The following is a 24,710-nucleotide window of genomic DNA, read 5'->3' as shown; positions in this document are numbered from 1 at the left end:
TGAGACATATACAACCCCTATATACAACACTGTGGTATTGGAATGTAAAATGCGTAGGATGTGATGCTTTAGCTTTTTTTTTTTTTTTTTTTTTTTTAATTTCAACACTTCCAATGTACCCGTAAAAATGTAATAAAGAAATAGTGTCCATGTTTTTTAAATATTCATTTAGAACTGGACAATCTACGCAAAATTTGCAATCGAACAGTGAAAACGCCATCTTTCTAGAGGCAGTAGTTTCCGAGATCTCGCTCTCGAAAGGGCTGGCCACAAACATATATTCATAGCTTAAAAGAGCTCGGTAGATGGAAGCACAATTCACATGCATTGATTTTAGAGAAGGCTTATTAAAATACAAAGGCTTTGAACGATAATTTTATATCATAAACTTTATGAAAAAGATATAGTTAACTAATTTAGATTTATTTAAAGTACAAATACTCAAAATGTTTGTCTCTGTTAAACATGAAATCACACATAACCGTAAATGAAAGATTTGAAAGCCAAAGTTATAGGTTGGAGCTCAGGCGCTTTTAATTGCTATTGTAGCATTTTAATATGTAGATAGTGTGTTCGAGCCCCTTCTACAAGGAATCGAACTCAGAACCTTCTGTCATGTGGTTCGGATTCCACGTTAATCAGTAGGTCCACGTCTCATATAGCCTCGCTGCTGAACGGGACGTAAAAAAACTCAAAATCAATCAGAACCTTCTGCTACAAGATCACACACTCTAACCACTAAACTAGGAATAAGGATTATCTTATAATTTGAAAGATAAACAACTCATTGTTAAAAATAAAACAATTACTGTATTTATTTGAGTAGGTGAATAAATACTGTACATGCTTTATTTATTTTTTTTAAATTTTTTTTGGATGATCGGAACGTTTTCGGGTGTTCTAAAAATGGCGCCCATGGACAACAGAGTGCTATTCTTTATGTCAAAATAAAGCAAAAGTATAATGGTATAACCTTCAGGGCCTCCCTCAGCCACTATGGGGACTCAAACATTTCACTATGATGTAACGTCGCACATTAACTTGGAACTATTAGCATTGTTCGTTGACTCTATCAAGCAGTTATAGGCCTATTGATTGTTATTCTAATAAGTGATACTAGTTTCAACGTGTATTGACTTTAACTGCCATCTGGAAAGAATCGATGTAACTCTTTGATGAATTGGTAGATCTGATCTATGGTTCTTTAACTGCGACATTGCCACATATTGCAATTCGAGTCTCCAGACAAAGACTCGAAAACTATACAATTTTATATATTTTTCGCTTTATTTTAACTTGTAGAATAGTACTCTGCATTCAGTGAGCGCCATTTTTAGAACACCCGATATACTCTTTCAGCAATGAAGTTACATAGACATTGTCCCATAACGCAACATAGAATCTGAACTAAATGAGCTCCTGCTGGGAATCGAATTCAAATCTATTCCAGCAAAGACCAATATGCTAAATAACTTAGTCACGAAAACCAAAATACTACGAATACTTCGATGAGTAGTGGTTTTTAATTAGGTTTGCTCGCGAGATGAGAGACGAAACAGAACTCTTCTAATAGAAACATATACACTTTCCGAGACGAGACACCATTTTGAGACGAGACATCCTCATCTACCATCTCGCCTATTTCTAATTTTACGCTTTATTTCCCTACATCGACGCAACTACGATAGTTGTCACCTGGGGCAATAACTCACTCGCCTTATTCCCCCCTCCCATGACCTAACAAACTAAAACGCTCTCCGAATTATTTGCGAATTTTGGGCCCTTCTAATCCGACACCCGGGGCACAAGCCCCGTTTGCCCCCTAGTTACGTCACTGTTTCCCTATACAACATCGAAATCATGAGGAAAGAGATCCACCGTTAAAGTAGCCGTCTCTCGATAATAATAATAATAATAATAATAATAATAATAATAATAATAATAATAATAATAATAATAATAATAATAATAATAATAATAATAATAATAATAATAATAATAATAATAAAGCACCAACACTCATTTCTGAAATGACTTTAAAAAAAAATCAAGAATTTATTTATCTTCCAAATTTGCAACACAATAGCAATCTTGCACATGGGTTTCCTGTACTGTAGAAGAGGAAATTAATTTTCCTAAACCACAACTTCGTCATAATAAAGGAAACTTCAATCCGTTGCTTTTCCTATCGAGGAAAAAAAAATTATCACAAACACTTCCTTAACTATGAAACAAGTCCTCATTCTTAGCATGTTTCGGTTGCAAACACAAAGCTATTAAAACGAGTTGTGTTTGCCGAGTTTTAACTATATATATATGTGTGTATATTGGAAGACGAAATTATTTTTGTGTTTTCACTGTCTTGGAGATAAGAAACAATTGAACTAGCACCATGTTAGCATCACTATTTGAAATATCAAACATTATCAAAGTGAAATTCTCCGTCAACGTAGACAATTGGGTCTCCAAGTTACATTACAGATTTACCACACTACTGCTATTGGTATGTGTTATAGTGATCACAGGTATGGATCTGGTGGGCAAACGTATAGACTGCAACACAAATTCGGGTTTAAGTGACGAGCATGCAAAATTTGTGGACACGTACTGCTTCATCTATGGTACATTTTCCATCAGGAAGCACTTTAACAACTCGAAGCACGCCATTTATCCTGGTGTAGGACCACATTCTGGATCGCCATCAAAAGACGAGGCAATATTTCATAATTACTATCAGTGGGTGCCATTGATGTTGTTTTTGCAAGCTATTATGTTTTACGCGCCGCATTATATCTGGAAGAACATTGATGGCGGTAAATTGAAACAATTTGCTGGTTGTTTTGAGTACTTGCTTCTAGCGACACAACAAAGTGAACAATCTGTGCACAGGTTAGTGGACAATATGGATATTGTGATACCATCAAGTTCAACGAAACATCAAAAACTTAAAGAAGCTAGCAAATGTTTTGTGGAAAGATTGGCTACGTTTCATGGATGGGGGCTGGGATTGGTAGCATCAGAAGTACTCAATTTTGTTAATGTTGTTGGCAATATCTATTTCATTAACACTTTTCTCGGTGGCGTTTTTTTACGTTATGGTGCCGAAGTAGTATCATTTCTCAACATGGACCCTGAAAATCGCGTAGATCCAATGAGTCTGGTGTTTCCCAAGATGACAAAATGTATTTTCAATACTTTTGGACCTTCAGGAACCACTCAAACAAACGATTATCTGTGTATTCTGACACAAAATGTTATTAGTGAAAAAGTGTATGTTATGCTGTGGTTTTGGTTTGTGATTCTGGCAACTCTTTCTGCTTTAAGTCTGGTATGGAGACTTGCAACAATTTGGCTTCATTCGCGTTCAGTACTATTCAACCGATTTGTGTTCTACTTTAGTCGACCGACCAATGTTAATGAAGTTGTTCTCAAAACGATTATTCGTAAACTAAGTTACAGTGAGTGGCTGTTTCTGTATTCTATTGGTGATAACATTGACGGACTTGTGTTTCAAGAGTTTATGAAGTACATAGCTCAGGAATTAGACCCAAATGGCAAATATGTTGTTCAGCAGTAGGGCTAATCTCTAATACTTAGAGGCCTAATCACTGCGAAATTAAAATACCGCTAATTTTACAGTAATTATGTGATATCTTCAAATAGATAAAATATAATTGTTATGTGGAACAAGAGCGCCCTAAACAATATTATTTTACATGAGTTACCGTTATTATGAGTCAACTAGTAGTAATTAAAAACGCGAAAATAAATGCTGATTTTCTAAATGGCTGAAAGTTGAAAGCAAATAAGTGAGTCGTGATAATGATATCTCATGTAAAATAATATTGTCTAGGGCACTTTTGTTCCACTTTTCAATTATCTTTTATCTATTTGAAGATATCACATAATTACTGTAAAATTAGTGGTATTTTAATTTCGTGGTGAAAAGTTTAAAGGAGCCCCTCCAGTTTCAAACCTACGAAAAAAGTTAAAAGATTTAAAATTGTTAGGTTAGGTTTGGTTAGGTTAAGTTACCTGGTAAGACTTGAGTTAGACTAGAACAGTGACTAGACCTGGTTCTCATAGAAGCTTCAATTATCACTTAAATTCAGTAATCCGTGGTTCTATAAAATAATTTAATATATTTTCTTCATTGTTTTTATATAATTCTGTAAAACTCAATGCGGAAATATTACATTCAACACACCGATTCGCAATCTTATACGACTACCATACTGTTGAGTCACACCAACCTTCCACGCCTTGCAAATAGTACCCACTTCTACATACCTTTTGTCGTATTAAACATAGCTTTGCTGCCAAACTTACACACCTAAACATCACGTGAGAACTCTAAATCGTCAATTTTTTTTTTTTAACCTCATTTCTGCTATAAATTTTCCTAATTTTTATACAAAGAAGGAGGGACATCTCTAAACTTAACGTGATCTTATGAAATAGGCCCTACATAATTTAAGAATTAAATCAATAAAGATATGCTAATTTGTATCTTTATGTATGGCGTGAGGTTAAATTTACATTGAAGTTGCATCACCTGATCGTGATATAATGTCACGTGGTATTTAGTCCACTTTGCACACACAATTTTATTGATAAAAAAAAAAAAGTGATTTACTTACGCTACGAAACATAGCTGAGCAAGCGAAGGGGACTAGTAGAAGCCCCACAGGGCTCGTTTCATTCCACCTTTACCCCATGATAATACCACGTGACATTACGTCATGATCGGTTGGTGCTACTTCAATGTAAATCTATCCTTACCATCACGTATGAAATACCTAACTCAGACTCTATTGAAGAATATGTTAATTAGCAATAATCGGTATAGTTCCAGTGATTTTCCAACCTTCATTTAATTTTCCGGGAATCCTTGAAATACCAAACTAAAACTAGAGTTATCTTTTAGGTTGGACACAATATCTTACTAAGTGAAAATAAAAACAAACAAACAAACAAACAGACGTTGCTGGTAATATGGTTCTATAGTACAGCTCTTGGAGGCGAGATATGTGGTGAGGAATGGCCAAAAAGTCATCGGATTCAAGCTTCAACCGTGGTTCGAAGTGCATGTTAAAAGTGGGTTCCGTCCGTAATAACCTCGGCGTCGGATGAGGACGCAAAACAAAATTTCATTTTTTTTTTTTACAAATTCTAACGTAACGTTGCAAAATCGCAATTGGGAATAACCGATATATAATATATATATATATATATATATATATATATATATATATATATATATATATATATATATATATATATATATATATATATATATATATAATAGTATGCTGTACCTCAACATTTTGGTATTTTCTTCTTTAAAAAAATGTTCAGGAAAGAAATCCAAAATCAGTGGCGGATCTATCCAGGGGCCAGGAGACCTTGCCCCACCAGTTTTTTGAGCGACAAAAAAATAATTGAAGTTAATATTTATTTATTTTTTTAAAGTTTATAGTAAGTGTTGATATTTACTCTTTATTGGAAAATTGTAACTTTTTCTGTTATGAAATATGTTAAACAATATTTGAGGTCCACAATGTCGACGTCCAACTTAGCCGTAATGTCCATCGAAGAGAATTAAGTTGGGAACTTATGCAGGATCCATGACAAATTGTAAATTAATGATATGAAGTTTCAGAGTTGCCATCCATGGAAATTACAGTGTTGCCAGAATAACATTTCTTCCCCAAAAAACTACTTTTTAAATAATAGTTGTATTTAATTTATAATAAACAAAATAGTTTTAACATACAGTTATTAAAATTAAATAATAATGTTACATAAAAAGTAATTCACAGGATACCAAAACAACAGATACGTAATCAAATGCAGTTGATTTTGTTCTTCTAGTCGCTGCCTTAACTTAGGTTTTTGTGGAAATGTTACTCTGGCAACACTGTAATTTCTATGGATGGCAACACTGAAAATTCTACAGGTTCATATTTTTCTGTAGTAGAATAACATTATCTATAATTGTGTTAAGTTGCATTTCATTATCTAATTTTACTTATGAAAAACAAGCAAAAGAAAAATTGTTAATTTTTTTTTATTATTTTCAGTATGTTAGGCTCTCAAATTTCTGGTTCCAGAAAAAGACTGAAAACAAAAAGTTTGTCATACATATACCAGGAAACAGATATTTTAAGATCTATAGCGTCTTTTTGAAAATCAAGGGAAATAATAAATTAAAAAACGTTATTATATCATTTCCTAGTTATCTTTGGAAAGTATAATTTCAACTCTCTTCTTCTTCTTCTACTACTACTATTTGTTTATTATTGTTGTTATTACTTAATAATTAAATGCACATTTGCTTCAAGAAATCGCTTTTATTTGACATGTCTTAGTACATCGTAAAGCTGGATATTTCTCTAGAATTATTTTACTATTAAAATTGTGTCTAACCGAAACTGGACAACCTTCTAAACACTAAGGTCCCGCAACGTGAATTCCACTTCGTACCAGTGGTAAATTCAAACGTATTAGCCTCTGGAAAAATTTGAGATTTTTTTTCTGAAGTATTTTTGTTTCGAGATTATCTCCATAGTTCAAATGATCAACATTTGTAAGTACTTAGAGGATTTTTCTTTCTTTTTTAAAAAAAATATTACTATTTTTAGGAGAAAAATTCCCTTCATACTTCCTCGTGATTCACATTATGAGAATATAGTTGTATTATTTTAATATGTAACAAATTAGTGTAAGAGATTGAAGGAAAACTGTAAAAAGTACTGTAGTAAAAAAAAAAAACCTACAGTTTTTCAAAGACTAAAATCTCGAACATTATACACACGAAAAACTTAATTTGTGGACTATGTTTTTTTTCTTTTTTTACATTTGTTATGTATTTGTTAGAAATAAATTTGTCAGATAATAAGAGAATTGAGTGTCATTACTGTAAAAAATACAATAATTTTAATCACATTATTATTATTATTATTATTATTATTATTATTATTATTATTATTATTATTATTATTCGAGACGAGAAAGAATACCTCGGAAATCGAGACGAGACGGAACTTTTACAAAATTTAATGAGATGAACAGAACCGTAACTGAATTTTTTTCGGGGGGGGGGGGGAGGCAAGCATTAATACGTGTATTTGGGCCTCCTAGAAAAAGTTTTTCTAAATCTTGGCCCCCCTCTTTCCATCTTTTTCTTACTCTTTATAGGCCCCCGGAGCCTGTGGGCCCTTCCGCACGGCAAGGTCTGCGGGGCCGTTAGTTACGCCGCTGGGCACGTTCCATACATGACAAATTAATTAAGAGGATAATATTGGCATATCTCAAAGACATAAGAATAAATATTATTTCTAGGGCTCCTAATAGTAGACATTTTTTACTGAAATGGGTCACGACACATTTTTGTTTTATTTACCTTTTGTGTGCTGTTATGTTTATGTAATGTAGTGTATCTGTTTGATGGTTCATTTATAATATCATGTTCTTATCATACAATTTTGTCTTAAAATGGGCCCCCCTCGAACGGCGGGAAACTTCCCTGAGAGGGCAGTGGCCCCCCTCCACAAGTTACGGCCCTGGAGATGAAACTAGGAAACCTTATTTCTCGTTTTATGAGCATTATTGCACTGGACAGAATTTACTACCTAAAAGGGATCGGAACCACTACACTTGGGTTTCAATTGAATTGGAAGTACAAGAAAGCACTCGCATTATGTCATTAAAATCTGTTCATTTTGAAGGTAGCACATTACGGTTAAGGTAGCATATTCATTATTCGATTAAAAAAGCACTAATAATAAAACTTTTTAGTTCATTTTTTGTCAAGCCTGGAGGAGTTGTAGAACACGTTACGTATGGTTTCACACAGGGCCGGATCCCGAATTCTCTGAGAGGGGGTGCACGAATAACTACCAGTACATTTGTATTAAATTTGGGCTTTCTAAATGCCTTTGGACATATGTGATGTGAATAAGGAATTCCTTTGGAAATGTTAAGTATCTGCTCTCGATGAATTCTTTTCCTTCAACCTTCAGAAAATTGACTTAAACTATTGATTTTGCAAAACTCACTGCTAGCTTCTCACTTTAGGTAGTGTATATTTACAACGAAAAAGGGAGGTGCACGTGCACCTTTGCACCTCCCCTAAATCCGGCCCTGGTTTCACACCTTTCTTCGTCGAGAAATAGAAAGTGATGACGTCATAACTTAAACATTTTTTTCTGTCAAGCCTATTTTTATTATTTTTTGGCGGACTTACTTTTGCACCTAGAAGATTGAAATATTGCACACACATTCAGTGCACCCCGTAGTATTTTTTCAGATTTGTTTCAGATCTCTGCGTTAACACAGGGTCCAGAGAGGCCCAAACTTGGGGAAAAGGATTTTTTCATTTAAAAAAAAAATCACTAGTTCCCTCCGTGGGGACATGATAAGTTCTGGTACCGTTTGAAAGGCTATCCTATTCTGGAGGGAATGAGGTACAAAGTATGACCCTACGATAAATAGGGATATTCTAAGAAACTTTTATATTATATCTGGGTCTTTTGGGTAATCTGGGGCATTGTGGGGAAGTTCTTTGCCCATTGGTAAATATTTTTCCTGCCCTTACTATTCAAGATAGAAGCTTGAAAATTTGTACACACATTTAGGATACCCCTTAGTATTTTTTCAGTTGATTTTGAGACTTGTTTCTTAAAACATGGAGGTCCACTGAGGATTCAAAATTTGAAAAATATTGAAAAATCTGGATTTCTCTCAAAATTTCCCGCATCAGGGACATGATAGTGAAATGTGATTGGTATCGTTTGAAAGACTGTTCTATTCTGAAGAGACCGAGGTACAATTCATGATTCTAGGATAAATGGGGGTGATGCTGTAGCTGCTTGACTGCAAGTCTATAATTTACCTTTTAAAAAAGCCAAAATGTAAAAGTGTTAAAAAAATGAAGTGAAATTATATTGATTCTTACCTTGACTATTTGAGTTTGTATTCGAGGGAAATTTTCTCCCAACCGGAGGGCGAACCCCGCACTATGCATGAACGTTAGACTCTAAACAATCATACTTTAATGTTGTTGATTAACTGTATTATTCTTGTTCCATTTCCCTAATTTTATCCAAACAAAATATATTAAAACTGATCTTGTGTGTGTGACGCAATCAAAAGGGGAAGATGGCTGACCTGGAAGATATATATCTTTTCGGAGAAATGTTTTGACGCAAGAACCCAATTGAACATAAGGTGATTAAATATGTATGTACAAAATAAACAAGAATTTTGTCATTTCGGAGTTATCGCTTTTGAAAGTTTTCTAGTTATCCCTTTAGGGGCTAAGCTCGCGTTTTTTTGGAGGCAGGTGAGATTTTTGTTGCAAAATTTGATTACTATTTCAGAACACTGATGCTAATGAAATTATTTTAAAATAATAAATGTCCTAAAAGTAATGTTTGACGTACACTTCATGATGTGATAACTTTAAAATATTTTCTGCAAGCTTATGTAATTGGTTGTTTTTTGAGTCAATAATTTATTGAAGAAAGGTAGTATTTGGGGCATTCAAAACACAATGGATCCAAATCCATTTTCAATAAAGTTCAGTTTTGCCCAACAAATGAATTCTATTTCAAAACGTAATATCTTCGCAGTCAAGAATCCAAAACAAATGTAACTAAAACCATGCGAAAGGACGTGGAATAGTTTCATATGACAGCCACTAGACAGGGGCATCAGTGGGACAGGAGTGTAACCTACCCCATTCCCACCCTGAATTTCAGAGTTTGGGGCCAGTAAGGCAGGTTTAGAAATCCTTTGATAAGCAAAGTCCAACAGAACAAGCTTGAGGTCCTTACACCGAATACGGAGAACATACAGACAATTAAAACTGGAAAGTTGCTTAGGATCAATTTCCAGAATTTTAAGCAGGCCCGAAACTCGAAAGTAGAGCAAGCCATCTTTGGAATCCTTGGGCCAAAAAATATACAAGAGAGCAATATAGGCCTATAACTCCTTATACGGTCAATGGAAATGCATTATAACTGATCAAAATCCGTATTTATTCGATGTAAGGCCTTCAAATTTTTTATGTTGGTCTTTGCTCAGCAAAAGGTTTCCAAATCTGCATTACTGTCCCCAAAATCTGAAATTCAGGTTAGGAGTGGATGACCTCTAAACGAACGCCCCTCTCTAGCGGCAATCATATACAATTCTGGATTGCATCTTGTCATATAGTTTTTCTTTCTTTCATCTCGGATTCGAGGTTGTGAAAATATGACGTTTTCCGTCGGTTTATTCTTTTGGACACACCCTGCATTAATTTAACGTGATTATGCATCATTGGCATAATCACGTGATTATGGATTCGGAGCTTGACTTGTTAATCATTCCCACGCTGCAGCGTACACAATATAATGTTAATATCTTAAAGTTATGAGCAAGGCAGGGGAAATTAGTTCTTCTCGCCCATTCCATCAACGACCTTGTCTAGCGGTTGTCCTATGAAACTAGTCCACACCCTTTCACGTGGTTTGTGTTTCAATTATTTTCTACCCTTGTCTACGAAGATACTACGTTCGCTGAGCAAACGTGAAACTTTCTGAAAATGGGCTTGGATCCCTTGTGCTCTGAACGCCCCATATCTAAAATTATTTTATAAAAACTGAGTTGGAGCCAAATTTATCCTGCAACCTAAGTTTGTTCGAAACGCGTAAAATTAGTCTGTTTAGTTTGATTGACTACAGTCTTGCATCTGTAGAAATGCTATATGAGACAGGACGTTTTATCTAAAGTGGGATCCGAACCACTAATTTTGAAATTTCATCTCGGATCGAAGTCAAAATCTATACAGCAAATTCCGACGTCTCGTGCCTCTACTCCCAAAATTTAATGTTAAAAGACCGAAGATTGCGCCCTGTAGCGTGGTGCATACGTACATACAGACAAACAAATTGAGATCAAATTGTCCCAGACACTGACATTCGGCACTGATGTTACAATAAGTATCACGCATTAATGTTTAGTTACGCGGGCGACTGGCATACCTTACGCTTTCTCGCTTGGTCTCTGCATACAAGTTACGCCAAGGTGTAAAGTTTGTCAGAAAATTTAGAATTGAAGTGGGGAAGGGGGACGAAATAAAATGTTCATAGAAGCAATTTTCGGATCAACACTTTTACCATTTGTGTGGGTTTCCAGTTTCTTCACAGCATTGCATTTTTCCTAATGATTCTTCATTCTTTAAATTAAACCAACCATTTCTTTGTTACACGTTTTGCAACGAGCTCGTATGGTCGTTTTCTTATCTGACGGAGTTTGAGTTACTTTAATAAATTTGCTCCAATTGACGTCCTTTTTTTATTCCCGTAAAACTCATGTTAAACGATTCCAAGTTGTATGGAGGCTGAGAAGCAACATGTACAGCTCCCAGATGACGAGAAGAACCCTAAAACAGGGTTATCGGGGAAAGGTCAACGATACGGTCAAGTCCATTTTCGGTATTTGAGGTGTGGTCTATACTTAGATGTCGTCTGCTACTCTGGGTAGTTATCTGTGTGCTATTCCGTGGTGTCATTTGAAACCCCCGTGCGAAAAGTGGGCGAGCCCATACCTACGTCACACTACTTCTGCTAGGATTATTTTCGTCATCTGTGAGCTGTACTGTATCAGCGAATGCCTGCGATATTTTAATTTCAGAACCGCAATTTAACACAAAACTTTTTTTTTTTTTTAATGAATACAACACAAAAATTTGTTTCCATGATAATTATTTTATTTATTTTATAACATCAATTCTACAAGTAGTTTAACCTTCGACTACGACACTTTCTCGCAAGTTAACTGAGAAGCATTTAAACAATACAATATACGTTAAAAATAAAGGGAAAAAAGAGAGACAGTATAAATTGTAGATCACCACGTTGACCTGCTGCAGCCACGAGAAATCAAAACATTCACATGGGAAGAAAATAGTTTTCTGAATGCGGAGTACTTTTTGACAATTTTCTTTCTCTGGCAAGCTTTTTTTTTTCAAAAATAAAATAAAATAAAATAAAAATAAACATATGTTTAAAACAAGTTTTAAAAAATACACTTGTTTAAAACAGAATGTTTAAAACGTATACAAAATTTATCTTAAACAAAATCAATTGTTTAAAACAAGTTTTAATCATTTGTTTTAAACAAAACAATCCTGCTTAGCGCGAACTGGGAATGGACCAGGGACTCCACGTACCAGAGGTGAACACTCTACCACTAAGCCGCCGTGGCCCATAATAGTATTAATAGAAACTCCGGCTTGTTTCAACTTTTCTTTCCAGAACATGATAATTAAGATGTACTAAAGTGCGTTTCTTTGTACTCTGCAAGTCTTTTGTTTTATTTAACGTTACTTTAGATAATACAAGAGAATATTATATTCCCTATTTTTGTATATTCTTCTTTGTCTTAATATGAAAAGATTAAGTATACAGATGATTTTCAATTTCCTCTGTAGTTAAAAAATTGCCTGCCCCCTGTGAGAATCGAACTCACGACCCCTGGTTTACAAGACCAGTGCTCTAACCACTGAGCTAAGGAGGCGACAGGTGTACAGGCCTGATGTATGCACTGTTCAATAGTTAGAGAATACTATTCGCTTATTGTTTGATAAGTTTGAAGGTCTTTACCAGCATATGTTATGTAATCATTGCTTGCAATCTGTCCCAATAGTGCAGTATCTCGTGTTGTCTTCGATTCGTACGATTTTGCAAATTATTTGTATCAAGGAGTACCAGTGGCGGCGATACAGGGGGCGAGGAGGGGCGACCGCCAGCCCAATATTTTTTCTGGCCCCCCCCCTTCGTTTTTCTACGTACAACCGGTGAAAAATGTAATAACATGTGCAACCCATAATAATAATATTGAAAGCAAAACAAGTGTGGCTGGCTCGCCCCCCAAATTTTCTTGCCCCCCTCGTGCCCCCTACTATTATGAGTCTAGCGCCGCTACTGAGTAGTACCCATAAATTTCTATATTGCTTGCAATCTGTCTCAGTGCTGCCCCCATTCACCTGATTTCGCAAGCTATTTGTATAGCATAGTGGACATGGTTTTCCATATCGCATGCATTTCCTTCAAACATTGTCCTTGCTGTCTCAATTCATCTGACTTCGTTAGATATTTATATTGAATAATGTCTCTGGATTTCCATATTGTATTCCAGTAGTATCCTATGTTGAACCGATTCATCTGATTTTTGCAAGCAATTTGTATTAATTAGTGCTCGAATTTCTGATCTAAAAACTTTTGAAAAATGTGCATGCATTTATGCCTTAAAATTAAAAGCAACATATGACATAATGCCTCACAATTTAAAAAAAAAAATCTTAATAAAAATTATTTAAAACAAATTCCTAAGAATAAACATTTCTTAAGTTTACAAACTTATTTTGTTCTGAATAAATAAGGGCAAATCTCTAAAACATAGACCTCAGCACATTGCTGACTTCCTACGAGGAAAGCTGAATTCCATTCCCTCTTCTTGTTGTCATTATTGACAAATATTTCTCTTTGTGATGTGTGCAATTCGTCTAATTATGATTTAAAAAAAAATCTTTTATATCACTTCCAGCCTAAATATAACCTAAGCTAGAATATGGTTCAAAAATACATTTATATGACCAATAGTAATAATAATAATAAATCTATCTTTTCGGAGTCACAAGAGCCAAAAACCTATATATTAAAATGCTAGGTTTATATGTTTGTGGCCAATCCTTCTGACAGTGAGTTCTCTTGAACAAAAGGCTTTGGAAAGATGCCGTTTTCACTAATCGATTGCAAATTTTGTGTAGATTGTTCAGTTCTAATTGAATATTTTTTTTAAATGGCCGTTATTTCTTTATTACATTTTAGGGGTACACTGAAAGTATTGGAATTTTCAAAAAGTAAAGCATCATATCCTATGAGTTATACATTTCAACACTACACATTTGTGTACAGGGTTGTATATCTCTTAGGATTCTGTTTCATGCCCAAATGATAATGAAAAACGAAGGTTAACCATTTCTCCAGTCTAAGATGAATCTTTATTGTTTGGAGTGTTTTGCCCAATGAACACCATATATCACTGTAATTATAATTAATTGTCTGTGTAATGTATTTGCTTATTACATACTGCGTGCAAGAAGAAATAAAAAACAATGATCATACATGAATTAGAAACTCCAACCGGAAGTAGGCTCAAATGTTGCAAACGGTGTGAGATATTGAAAAAAATAATCGAAAAAATATCCCCTTTATGGTACCCCTTGCCGATTTTTTTTTTTTTTTAATCAAGACGTCTTTCACTTGTGTCTGTAAAGGGACATGTAGGATACATATGTGAGGAATGACAAGGAGATTCATGCTTATATGTGAATGATGCGCTGTGTAGAGAGGAAAAGGTTCAGCTAGTGAGTTTATATTTAATTAGCTATTTTCTATTCAAAAAAGATGTCCGGACGAAAATATGACATTCTGTGAAATCCAAGCTTAGTATTAATTAGTGGCCATGGATATCCATATTGTATGTAATTTAACACGAAAACTTGCATTAGTGTATGCATATACGCCTTTAGGGATTAATCTGACCTTAACTAAACTTAGCATGTATACCCTACGTGATGAATTGAGTGTTTATTTATTTGTGCAATTGTTAAAAAAAAAAAAAAACTGCCGAAAATGCGTCTTAATGTAGCTTCCTTACAATTCCAATTTGGATTTCCCATTTCCTTCATTTCCCCTTATTGTTCATTTTCCCCCTTAAATTTCCTGTTTATAGAATATCGGTTTGTTTTCGGCTTAAAAATAGTTATATTTTTTATAATAGCGGATATACGTCATACTTCAAAGAAACTGACGTAGGAGGGAGTTTCCTGTCGAGTTTATGCGTTTATCAATATCTCTCCTTGGCGGCTGTGGGAAGTCCACAAGTTATGACCTATTTATATTATATATGGGAAGTCTATTTGTGCTAAAGAATCTGATGTAACATTTTGTGAAATCAATTTACAACTTGTCTTGAAAATTCGCTTATCAATGTTTACAATGAAATTGATTGAGTGACCAGATTATTCCGTAAGATTCGATTTGCATCCACACAGCACCAATAATATTCATAGAACATTCTAGGAATGTGCTGGAAATATTTCCTTCCTTGAATAACCGAGATGTATTATGTGCTGCTTAGAATGTTGCCATTTCTATTTCCCATGGATTTTTTTTTAGGAAATGTTATTGAACTAAGCTCTCTTTCTTTTCCTCGCCTCTGTGGTTAAAGGTTTATTCCCCTTTCTTTGGGATGGTACTTTATTACCGGTACTTGAAAGCCATAAATGTGTAGTTGATGTAAGAAATTTCCCCGTATTCATTCAATTTAATTCATTCATACATGCATTAACAGTATTTTTTTAAAATAGTAAATACGAATCAATTGCATTATACAAATGAAACATTGGGCTGCCGTGGGTCAGTGGTAATGCGTTTAACTCTGGTGCATGGGGTTGTTGGTTTGATCCCAGCTCGAGTCAAATGCACTTTGTGTTAGCCAAACCCCGTGTGCGTGAGCTTTCTCGGAGTTCTCTCGTTTCCTACCACTTTCTTCATTCCACAATTTCATTCATTTCTCATCACTGTCTCCTTTAGGCTAGCCGGCATCAATGTGGGACGTAAAGCTTAAAAGATTTCAATTTCATTTTCACAAGTGACAAATTAACAATACTAACTAAAGGTGATATGCAGAGGTCTACATGGATGCGGATATATTTTGAGTTTGTGTGAGGTTGGTTGATGAAATTGCGGATATTTCTTGAAAAGACAAGAATTTTCGTGTTCATTCTTGTGAACACTTTAATTATTCACGTATGATGATTGGAAGGAGGCGGTTGATGTCAAATATAGAAATACGAGAGGAGAAAATAGAACAAGTGACCAGTTTTCAATACCTGGGTAGAAAAAAAAGCCTGTCTATTCCACCTGTGCCCTCGGAAACTATGCGAACTATACTTCGGCCCCACCCCAACCGCCCTCTGACGGAGGAAACCGTCTCTTTTCTCACGGAAAAGAAGTGGATAACCTCTGCTGTGTTGCCAATTCGTCATTCAATCGTTTGGTCTTGACGAGTGAAGATCGTAGGCTACTTAGAATGGGTAACAAGACAGAGGACAGTGAACAATTTAAACGTTGATAAATGCTCTCCATTGTGATCGTGCAAACATTTTATTATTTTATAGTTTCTATAATGAATATTGTAACAGTGTTCAAGATCTAAGACTTTGGATGAACTAGTGTTGCTCACGAAATTCTTAAAATTTCTCGTCTCGAAAGTGAGACGAGAATTGTCTCGTCTCGAAAACACTAGTCATGAATTTAACTAACTAAGTAACTCTATGGCCTATGGAACCCGGAGGTTCAATGCTGCCTTCACAAAAGCTCTCCACTGACTTCTATCCTTAGCTAACTGCATCCAGTTTCTACTTTGTATTCCAATCTCTGCGAGATCCATCTTAATATTGTCCTCCCATCTGCGCCTAGGTCTTCCTAATGGTCGTTTTCCGATTGGTCTTTCAGTCAAGACTTTGAAAGCGTCTCTACTTTCTTCCATTCTAGCTACATGACCCGCCCACCTAAGCCTCCTAGACTTGTGAGGACCCCAACAATGTTGGGTAAACCATATAAATTATGTAGTTCCTCGTTATGAAGTTTCCCCCATTCCCGTTCCTCTTGGGGTCCGAATATTCGTCTCAGGATCTTGTTCTCAAATACTTTCAGTCTATGTTCTTCCCTCAGAGTAAGCGACCATGTTTCGCAGCCATACAAAACAACAGGCATGATTATCGTTTTGTATATTTTAAGCTTCAAATTCCTCGACAGAATTCGCGACGAGAAGAGATTTTGAACCGAATAGTAACACGAATTCCCTGCTTTTAGTCGACATTTAATTTCTCCGTGAATAGAATCTATATAACTGAAGAACCTGTCAATTCCGCCAAGAATGTTCTTCTTTGCCTTCTCCCCTACTACTATTATTGCCAATCATTATATTGCTCTGTCAACTCCGTATTTCTGTTCGTTGGGTTTACTAAGATCCGGGGAGAAGCAGATTATGGCGTAAAACAACAGAGAATCAAACTGGGAATAAATCATTCGAAATGTCTTTATTTTATTCTGTATGTTATCAGACTAAGAACTACTATTTCATCACCTTGCATAAAATAAGAGCAGCCCAAGTAATTTGTTGGCTTTTATCTGTTATGGGTTATGATTTGATGGACTGTTGTAACGTAACCACGTTCTCTTCCTTTGTAAAAACCAAAACCAAAGCTGGAGAAAAAAAGAAAGAGTTATTTTTAATGAATGTGAAATCCGCGAACCACATATCCTGTGCGTGTGCTTATGCGTGTTGAGGGGGAAACGGAGCAGATTAAGAGATAAAGTGTGACTTGAGATTGTTGTTGCTCTAAAAGCACACGTGGAAGGAAACTGTAAAACTGATAGAAGCACAACACAATACATACTACTTTAATTGATTATACGTATTGCACCATAAGAGATATTTATTGAATGAAGCGACCAGAGCTCCGTTGTAATCGCGAAAAGGAACACATTACTGACGCTTCTTCTTTTCGATTAATTGCTAGGGATGCGCACGAGACGAGTCGAGACAGGATTTTTCCTGACAAAATTCGAGTCGAGACACGGCTCTTCCAATAGAGAAATATACATTTTTCGAGTCGAGACATCAGTTTTTCAGCCCATTTTCGAGACGAGACAGTCACGAATCTTGTCTCGTGCGCATCCCCATTAGTTGCTGGGGGGATCTTGACCAAATTTTGCATTACGGTCAAGACCATTGATGACAAGGTTTATCTTACAAATAAAACTGAAATCAACGTTGTCTGTAACGTCATCAGGTGCGCAGCCTCAGGGGACTCTTCCTGGTTCAGACTCCCACCCACCCACAAAACTTCCTACCTCAATATACATTTGTACACTTTAGCAATAAGACTAGGCCTATACTTTTTTTGAACAAGAAAATGATTGATGTAGCGTGAAAGTTTGATCTTCCACTTCATCTATACTCATTTTCTTATAAAAACAATTTAGTCCTATTTTTTCTGAAAATATGGGTGGAAGTATTTTACAATTACTTATCGTGTTTTCGGGTACAGAATAATACCCGTTCAGTACTAAACGGCGTGACGAACATCTTGGCATTTGAAAGCGGCGCTCCAAGTTCCCTTTAAATGCTGCTAACAAATGAGAGGCCAGCGGTATTGCCACGTTTATTTTGCACACATCCACGTCTATCCCCTGTCACCTGATCGCGCTGTAGTTTGTCTGCTTACCCATAGCCACACCCCTTTACCACTTGGCAACATCACGCCAGAGCTTGCGTTTTATTCGTTTAGCTGAAATGCCAAGATGTTTGTCACAGGCCTTACACAGATGTAGTGATTTGTAGTATAGGACGCACTCTCTCCAAAGCTTACCAACAAAAAGTTCTGGGTACGCGCCCGTACATCATCACGATAAAATGGCTGAACTGTTTGGAATGAATATTTGAACATCGTGAGCACTTATCTCGAGACCAAGGTACGAAATCGTAAAGGTTGGAGAATCCCCCTCCCACTACTGGAGGATAAAAAAAGTGATAGTATTGAGAGAAATTTGCAAGTTAATTACAGTACTCCATATGCACTTAATGGTTAGCTGTATCAATAATCTTACACAGATCTATGTTTAAGATCTGTGTCAAAACTTCCCAATGCGAAGATATTTATTTTTTTCAATTATTTTATTTCTTCTTGTTATTTTTTTTTTTTTTTTTTACACTTCTGTCTCCCCTTCCTCCCACTTCAACTGTTTTCATTTCACACTCTGTTGGAGTCTGAGTTTTAAAATGCCATTTTCACTAGAATGTGTATCTTAAGGGAAGGGCAAAGGGGGTTCAAAAATAGATGTGATGTTGTATGTCAAAAATAGAGTATCTGAAAGAACCCTCAAGTTAGGAACGTGAAAGTTTCTGTTGAAAATAAGTGGACACTTGTCCTAGCTTTTACGAAAGTTCCGCTTCCGCAGGGAGGAACGGGGTAATTTCTGTAGTGCAGTGTCCATAAAGTCTGGATACATAGGGAATTCTAATAATTTGTTTTTATTTCTGCAGATTGAATGGTTTGCGAATAAATTGGATAAAAATATCAATTTTACTAAAGACTGTGTGTTGTTCAGTGATGAAGCTGTGTTTTATGTCAATGGTGAAGTAAATAGACAAAATCTTCGATACTGGTCTCAAGGCAATCCACATTGGATGAGTCCGTCCAAGCAGCAGGGCTGCCAAAAAGTGATGGTGTGGTGTGGTTTGTCGGGTGAGAGTTATCTGAACATGCTTAGACAAATTGGTACCTCAAATTGAGTTTGGATGAGGAACTTCCATACTGGTTTCAGCAGGATGGGGGCTCTGCTCACTTTTCTGCAGCTGTTACAGATTGGTTGAATGACAATTCTCCTCACTGGATTGGGTGTAGTGGTCTCCTCGTTCGCCAGACCTTTCTTCCCTTGATTTCTTTTTCTGGACTATGCTGAAAGAGAAAGTTTACTCGATGAAGATCAGAAATTTAAACCACCTGACAGAACGCATTACTAGTCAGTGTGCTGAAATCGACGGCAATTCGGACCTATTCCATCGAGTTCACCTTAATCTTGAAAAGCGTATCAAATTGTGCATTGAACAATACGGAAAACATGTTGAAAATATTATTCATTAACATTAAATTGACTACAATGTGCTTTTTTCCCATTCGATTTTGTGTTCATACGAGGGTCACCACAAAAGTCATGGCAACTATTTATTTCTATATTTATTTTTACGAAAATGAAAAAAAAAATCAAGATATTCTGAAATACGCAAATGATCGCCACATTTCATCATCTCACTTCCTTAATCAGCTACGTGCTGAGATACACCCCTTTCACGTAAGAATAATGTTGCAACTATTTTTTTTAAATCCAACCTATGTAGTTTAAAAAAGTTTAACAGTTTATCATTTTGGATTGTATCTCATTAACTGTACTATGTACTGCCGTCTTCCTAGAGTCATCAGGATGTATGCAAGGAGTTGGTCCTGGGGATGCGGACCCCATCTTTCCGAAATCCCAACTTCTCTGTAAATTTAGTTTAATTTTAACAAATTTTAATATAATTTATCCTCGCGTTGAATTTGGACCCCTCCTCGAAAAGCTTTGGACACTCCCGAAATAAATTCCTAAGTACATGTCTAAGTGTCATAATGAAAAGTTCGATGACGGTATATTTCAGTTTCATTTTCATCTTAACAGATGGCGTGGTTATCATGTAATATCAATTTTCAAAGAGTTTGGCTTACCAAAATGGTGGATTACTACTAAGTTTGGCCAGGATGTACAGGGGCTAAAAGTTAGGAATCGATCTGGGTCCTCGGTGATAAAGCTGATTCATTCAGTTATGATGAACTTCAGTTCAGTTATAATGCGACCCCCATCCCATATGTTCCCTGTGTATAAATTAACTTTGATAATAAGCAACCCAAGTGTACATGAATGTCGGGTTGGCTGCATACTATCCAGTTATTTTCATATTCTAACCAAACTCCTTCGTGTGGTGTACACGTGACACTACTACTTATTTTAGATTTGAAACTTGTTTTCTTGATTCTCAAATAACTGCGCATGAGGATTTAGTCATCCATACCATCTTATTCAGCAATGATGTTTTGATATTGGTATGTGCCTTATATTTTAGACTTTTTTTTAAAAAAAAAAATAATAATATTGTAGATTTTTATACTTTTGTAGTGCGCTGTAATTTTTAGCATTTTACATTGTTGTCAATTTTTTAATTATAACATTTTGAGATTACTTTTTTAAAAGTCATATTTATTGTTTCATATTGTACAGTCTTTCCGTAATAAATTACTCGACATTTCATAAACCTCCTTTGTTCTTTCGGGTGAAAAAAAAAAGTTTCATGTGTTTAGTGGTTTCTCCCTCCATCCACTAGGTGTCTCCCGCGTAGCTCCTCCTACATCCTGGGTGTTTTAGATTTACTTCCCACGACCTTTCTTCAAAGAAGGTCAAGAAACTATTACATTTGAGGCACATTGAATGACATTGTGGTGCTGTTTAGATCGAGTTATATATATTTTTTCTCACTCCACTGACCATCTTCTCCCTACCTCTACGATTTATGAAAGAGTAATCTCCTAAGAATTCCCTCCTCTCATAGTGTTCCGCAAAGAAAGAAGAAGAAAAAACTAAATATGGATGAATGTTTTAAAGCGAAATATTATTATCTTGACCTTTTGGAGTTTTTTTGGTTTTGTGCTGGTCATTATTATATCCCATTATGATGGGTTGTAAAATGTTAAACTTGTCTTTTTTTTCTTTTCTTTTCTTTTTTTTTTTTTTTAATGATGTCTATCAAATCCAGCTGGGACATTAGGGACGGTATAATTTCAACATTTCACGTGACAAAATGTGATCGTTGCTCACGATATCTAAAATGAATCAAACAAGATAATAAAACAAGGAAGAAGGTATATTACCATGTATTTGAAAAATCGTTTGCATGAACAAAATCACAGGCTATCTTCCTATACTGTAAGTCTAATTGGCAAATTATACTTTCAACATTGCATTTATTTCATAAAACATTAATGGTTTGACTAACATTTTCTAGTAGATTCTTGCTTTCCCTAATTGTAAACGAGGATGTCCACAAGTATGGTTGTCCTATCCTATGCAGGGTCGGCTCTACCATATGTGCAACACGACCATTTGCACGGAGCGGCAAGTTCCGAGGATCGGCAAAATTTGTCATAACTATATTATTTAAAATAAATATTTCTTGTTGGAAACAAACTTCAAGATGATGGTAGTTAAATTTATTAAACTGAGCTATTTGAATACTACATTCATAAATCATGTTTAGGTCGCATTAGTTTAAGGTCACATGGATAGTGCTAAAGCAAATGGTCAAACAAATCGCAGCATTAATTGCTTGATTGTTGTCAAATACAAGAATTCAATTACCGAACAGTGGCGAACACATGTTCCATTTAGTTAGTTATCACAGTGTTGATATGAAAATAGTCTTGTCTTTGTCACAAAAAGTTCCTTATCATTGAAGGTGGAGGAGATTGAAGCTCGATATTGAATTATATATAAAAAAAGGATTACCATCTTTCCTCTGTAGATGTGTTTGCTTTATCTTTTACTAACATAATAGATTAGTATTTAAAGTAAAAACACAAACAGACACAACGAGATTGTATTTGTAGCGTTTAGGCCTTTCTGAGTGTGAGTGCTTTTTCTCTCTCCTTCGTTGTTACGATGGGATATCATACTTAAAATTGTGGCTTTTAAGATTTTGTTCTTTCTGGAGAAAAGAGAGGCGGCAAATTGCCTAGGGCTGGCCCTGATCCTATCAGTGTTCGGAGGCTTTCTGAGACAAAAATGCCACCAATAACATAACATTTCCTTTTGTTGGTTAAAGAACTAAGCCGTAAGCCCATGCCACTGGTAAAAAGCGCCCACCATTGAATAAATATCTAATTTCACTTTTTATATTAATTTGAGGATACAGAATCTACTGAACCTATTTTCAAACACATTCGACATATTCGTCACGAGAAATATGACGTGAAAGTTAAAATTTTTACATTTATTTATATCCCAAATTTTAGATCTCTTTTTTCGTGACTGCATAGACGTGTCATTGCATTCAACATCCTCAAATGACTGTAAAATATGCAATAAGAAATGTATTTAAGCATAGGCATTTTTACTGTTCGTATAGGTGGCAGTTCATAGATTCTAATTTTTAGGTTATTTTTATCATGTTCTCGCGGACAGATATGTTTTGAAATAATTCTATTGCACTCAATGTCCACTAATTATAGTACGGAAGGTATAACGTAGTTGGCTTCCCGCGAATAGTTGTGACGTTTATGGGGAGTGGCCAGCTTGGTTACTCGTGGCTCGCTGAGCGCGGTAGACGGTTGATGGTGATTGGCTACCCTCTTACGACACCCTCAGTGACGAGCAGGTCCAAGCGCGGTTATACCTTCTGGACTATAGTATAGGAAAACGCAATCAGAAATGTGTCCAAGATGGGCACTTTCAGCATTGGGATAAGTGGTAGGCCTACTTTAAGGTATTTTCTCGAGACTTTACGGGCGAACATATTTTAAAATAATTCCCTTGAAATCAGTTCCTTATAGGCCAATTAGTATAGAAAGCACAATCAGAAGTTTATTCAAGTGTGGACACATTTTACAAATGGCGTAAGTGCTAATTCTTTTCACTAGTTTGGAATGAGGATCTTTCTGCATTGATGTGACAATAGTTTAGTTGAAAGTTTCTTGACTGCAAGTAGCATTGGATTTGAGCAGGACACTAGAAACTTAAGTGACATTCGTGATCTGTATCCTCCTCAGGAGCTTACCGCAGGGGCGGATCCAGGACGGACTTTTGGGTAGGGAGGCGGTGGGTTGTAATACTGCTACTTAGAGCTACTTTTAAGAGCTCCAAACTCTGGTATGGATTTTATTTATATATAAAAAGAAAGTTTCCTCTTCTGCGGGAGCGATCGCCCCCCTTGACCCTCCCCTGGCTTACGGAAAAGAATTTCGGGTTTAACTCCTCTTGAGCAAGATATAGAAAGATAGATATACCTATATTCACATAAATCAAAGGATGGTCTCTTGATGAAAATCTGTTGGTGTGTAGGTACCTGGTTCGATTCTCGACCAAGTAATTTTGTGGTAGACAACATCGTGTCCGTGGGTCAGTGGATCAGGTTAAGTACGGGAAAATTTGTGAGTGGGTCAACAAGGTATGAACCACTGCGACCCACCACCCAGCGTGACCCTCTCGGACCTCCCGACCCACTCTGCTCAGTGCATTGTAGACAGGATCTTCTGAACACTGGTGAATTTGTCTACGTTTTACTTTCACGGTCACCACTTTTCTTCCTTTGTTTCTATTTACTGCCCTGAGATGAGTATATCGAAGTGAAAAAAGAACTTCAGGCCCTTTTGGATATTGATATTTGTAATTGTAATAACAGCAATAGCACTTATACTTGGCATTCGAGACACAATCTATGCATTTTTAGAAGAGCTGACTATTGGAATAAACATATTTTTGAATCACCTGTAATATACGAATTATTATATATAAAAGAATTGAATGTAACTATGTGTGCGTAGTCATCACGGCCAAATGGCAAAGCGAAATGAAATGACTTTTAGTATATAGTTAGGCCCCAATAACAACGGGGATGATATCATATCGCTTTCATTAAATCCTAAGGAGGGAGTGGGGGTCGGAGTTTATGCGAAAAATTGAGTATTTCAGGAGCCCTTCAACTTAAGGAGCCGAAATTCAGTATATTGACTCTTTATTAAAAATAAACAGAATATGTCCTTCATTTTTTAAAATTATCTTTTAACGTGGAGATTTGTTTCTATATATGGGAAATTGGTAGTAGATTGATAAGTAAAAAATATTTGAAACCGATCGATATTAGTTGAGAAATAAACTGAGAAAGAATTATTAATTGAGAAACAAAAACTACAGTGCTTCGCATTTTATATCCATTGCTTCTTGTTATATTAATTGCTGAAGCTTGTGTTTATTGTATGGAGTGTTCGGAGCAGGCCCGTATCC

General features: G+C 35.8%; 2 protein-coding genes and 1 non-coding gene across 3 annotated transcripts in view; 2 read left to right on the top strand and 1 right to left on the bottom strand.

Moving 5' to 3' along the window:
* The window catches only part of AspRS-m (aspartyl-tRNA synthetase, mitochondrial), a 221,311-nt gene that overhangs the window by 104,367 nt on the left and 92,234 nt on the right, over positions 1-24,710 (top strand). The gene's annotated exons all lie outside the window — the stretch shown is intronic.
* On the top strand, positions 2,286-3,694 carry LOC145688837 (innexin inx2-like). Its single transcript, XM_081763006.1, has one exon. The coding sequence runs from the start codon at positions 2,393-2,395 to the stop codon at positions 3,575-3,577; it is 1,185 nt and encodes a 394-aa protein (XP_081619132.1). The 5' UTR covers positions 2,286-2,392; the 3' UTR covers positions 3,578-3,694.
* On the bottom strand, positions 12,492-12,564 carry TRNAT-UGU (transfer RNA threonine (anticodon UGU)). Its single transcript has one exon. It is a non-coding gene; the product is annotated as a tRNA-Thr (tRNA).

This window comes from Thermobia domestica, chromosome 7, assembly GCF_964235325.1.
Source record: "Thermobia domestica chromosome 7, izTheDome1.hap1.1, whole genome shotgun sequence".
Classification (NCBI taxonomy): domain Eukaryota; kingdom Metazoa; phylum Arthropoda; class Insecta; order Zygentoma; family Lepismatidae; genus Thermobia; species Thermobia domestica.
Note: the sequence above shows the minus strand (reverse complement) of the source record. Positions and strands in the feature narration are given on the sequence as shown.

What these genes read in the sequence shown, in the direction of transcription:
- LOC145688837 (XM_081763006.1), top strand. Translation starts at nt 2,393, where the DNA reads ATGTTAGCATCACTATTTGAAATATCAAACATTATCAAAGTGAAATTC.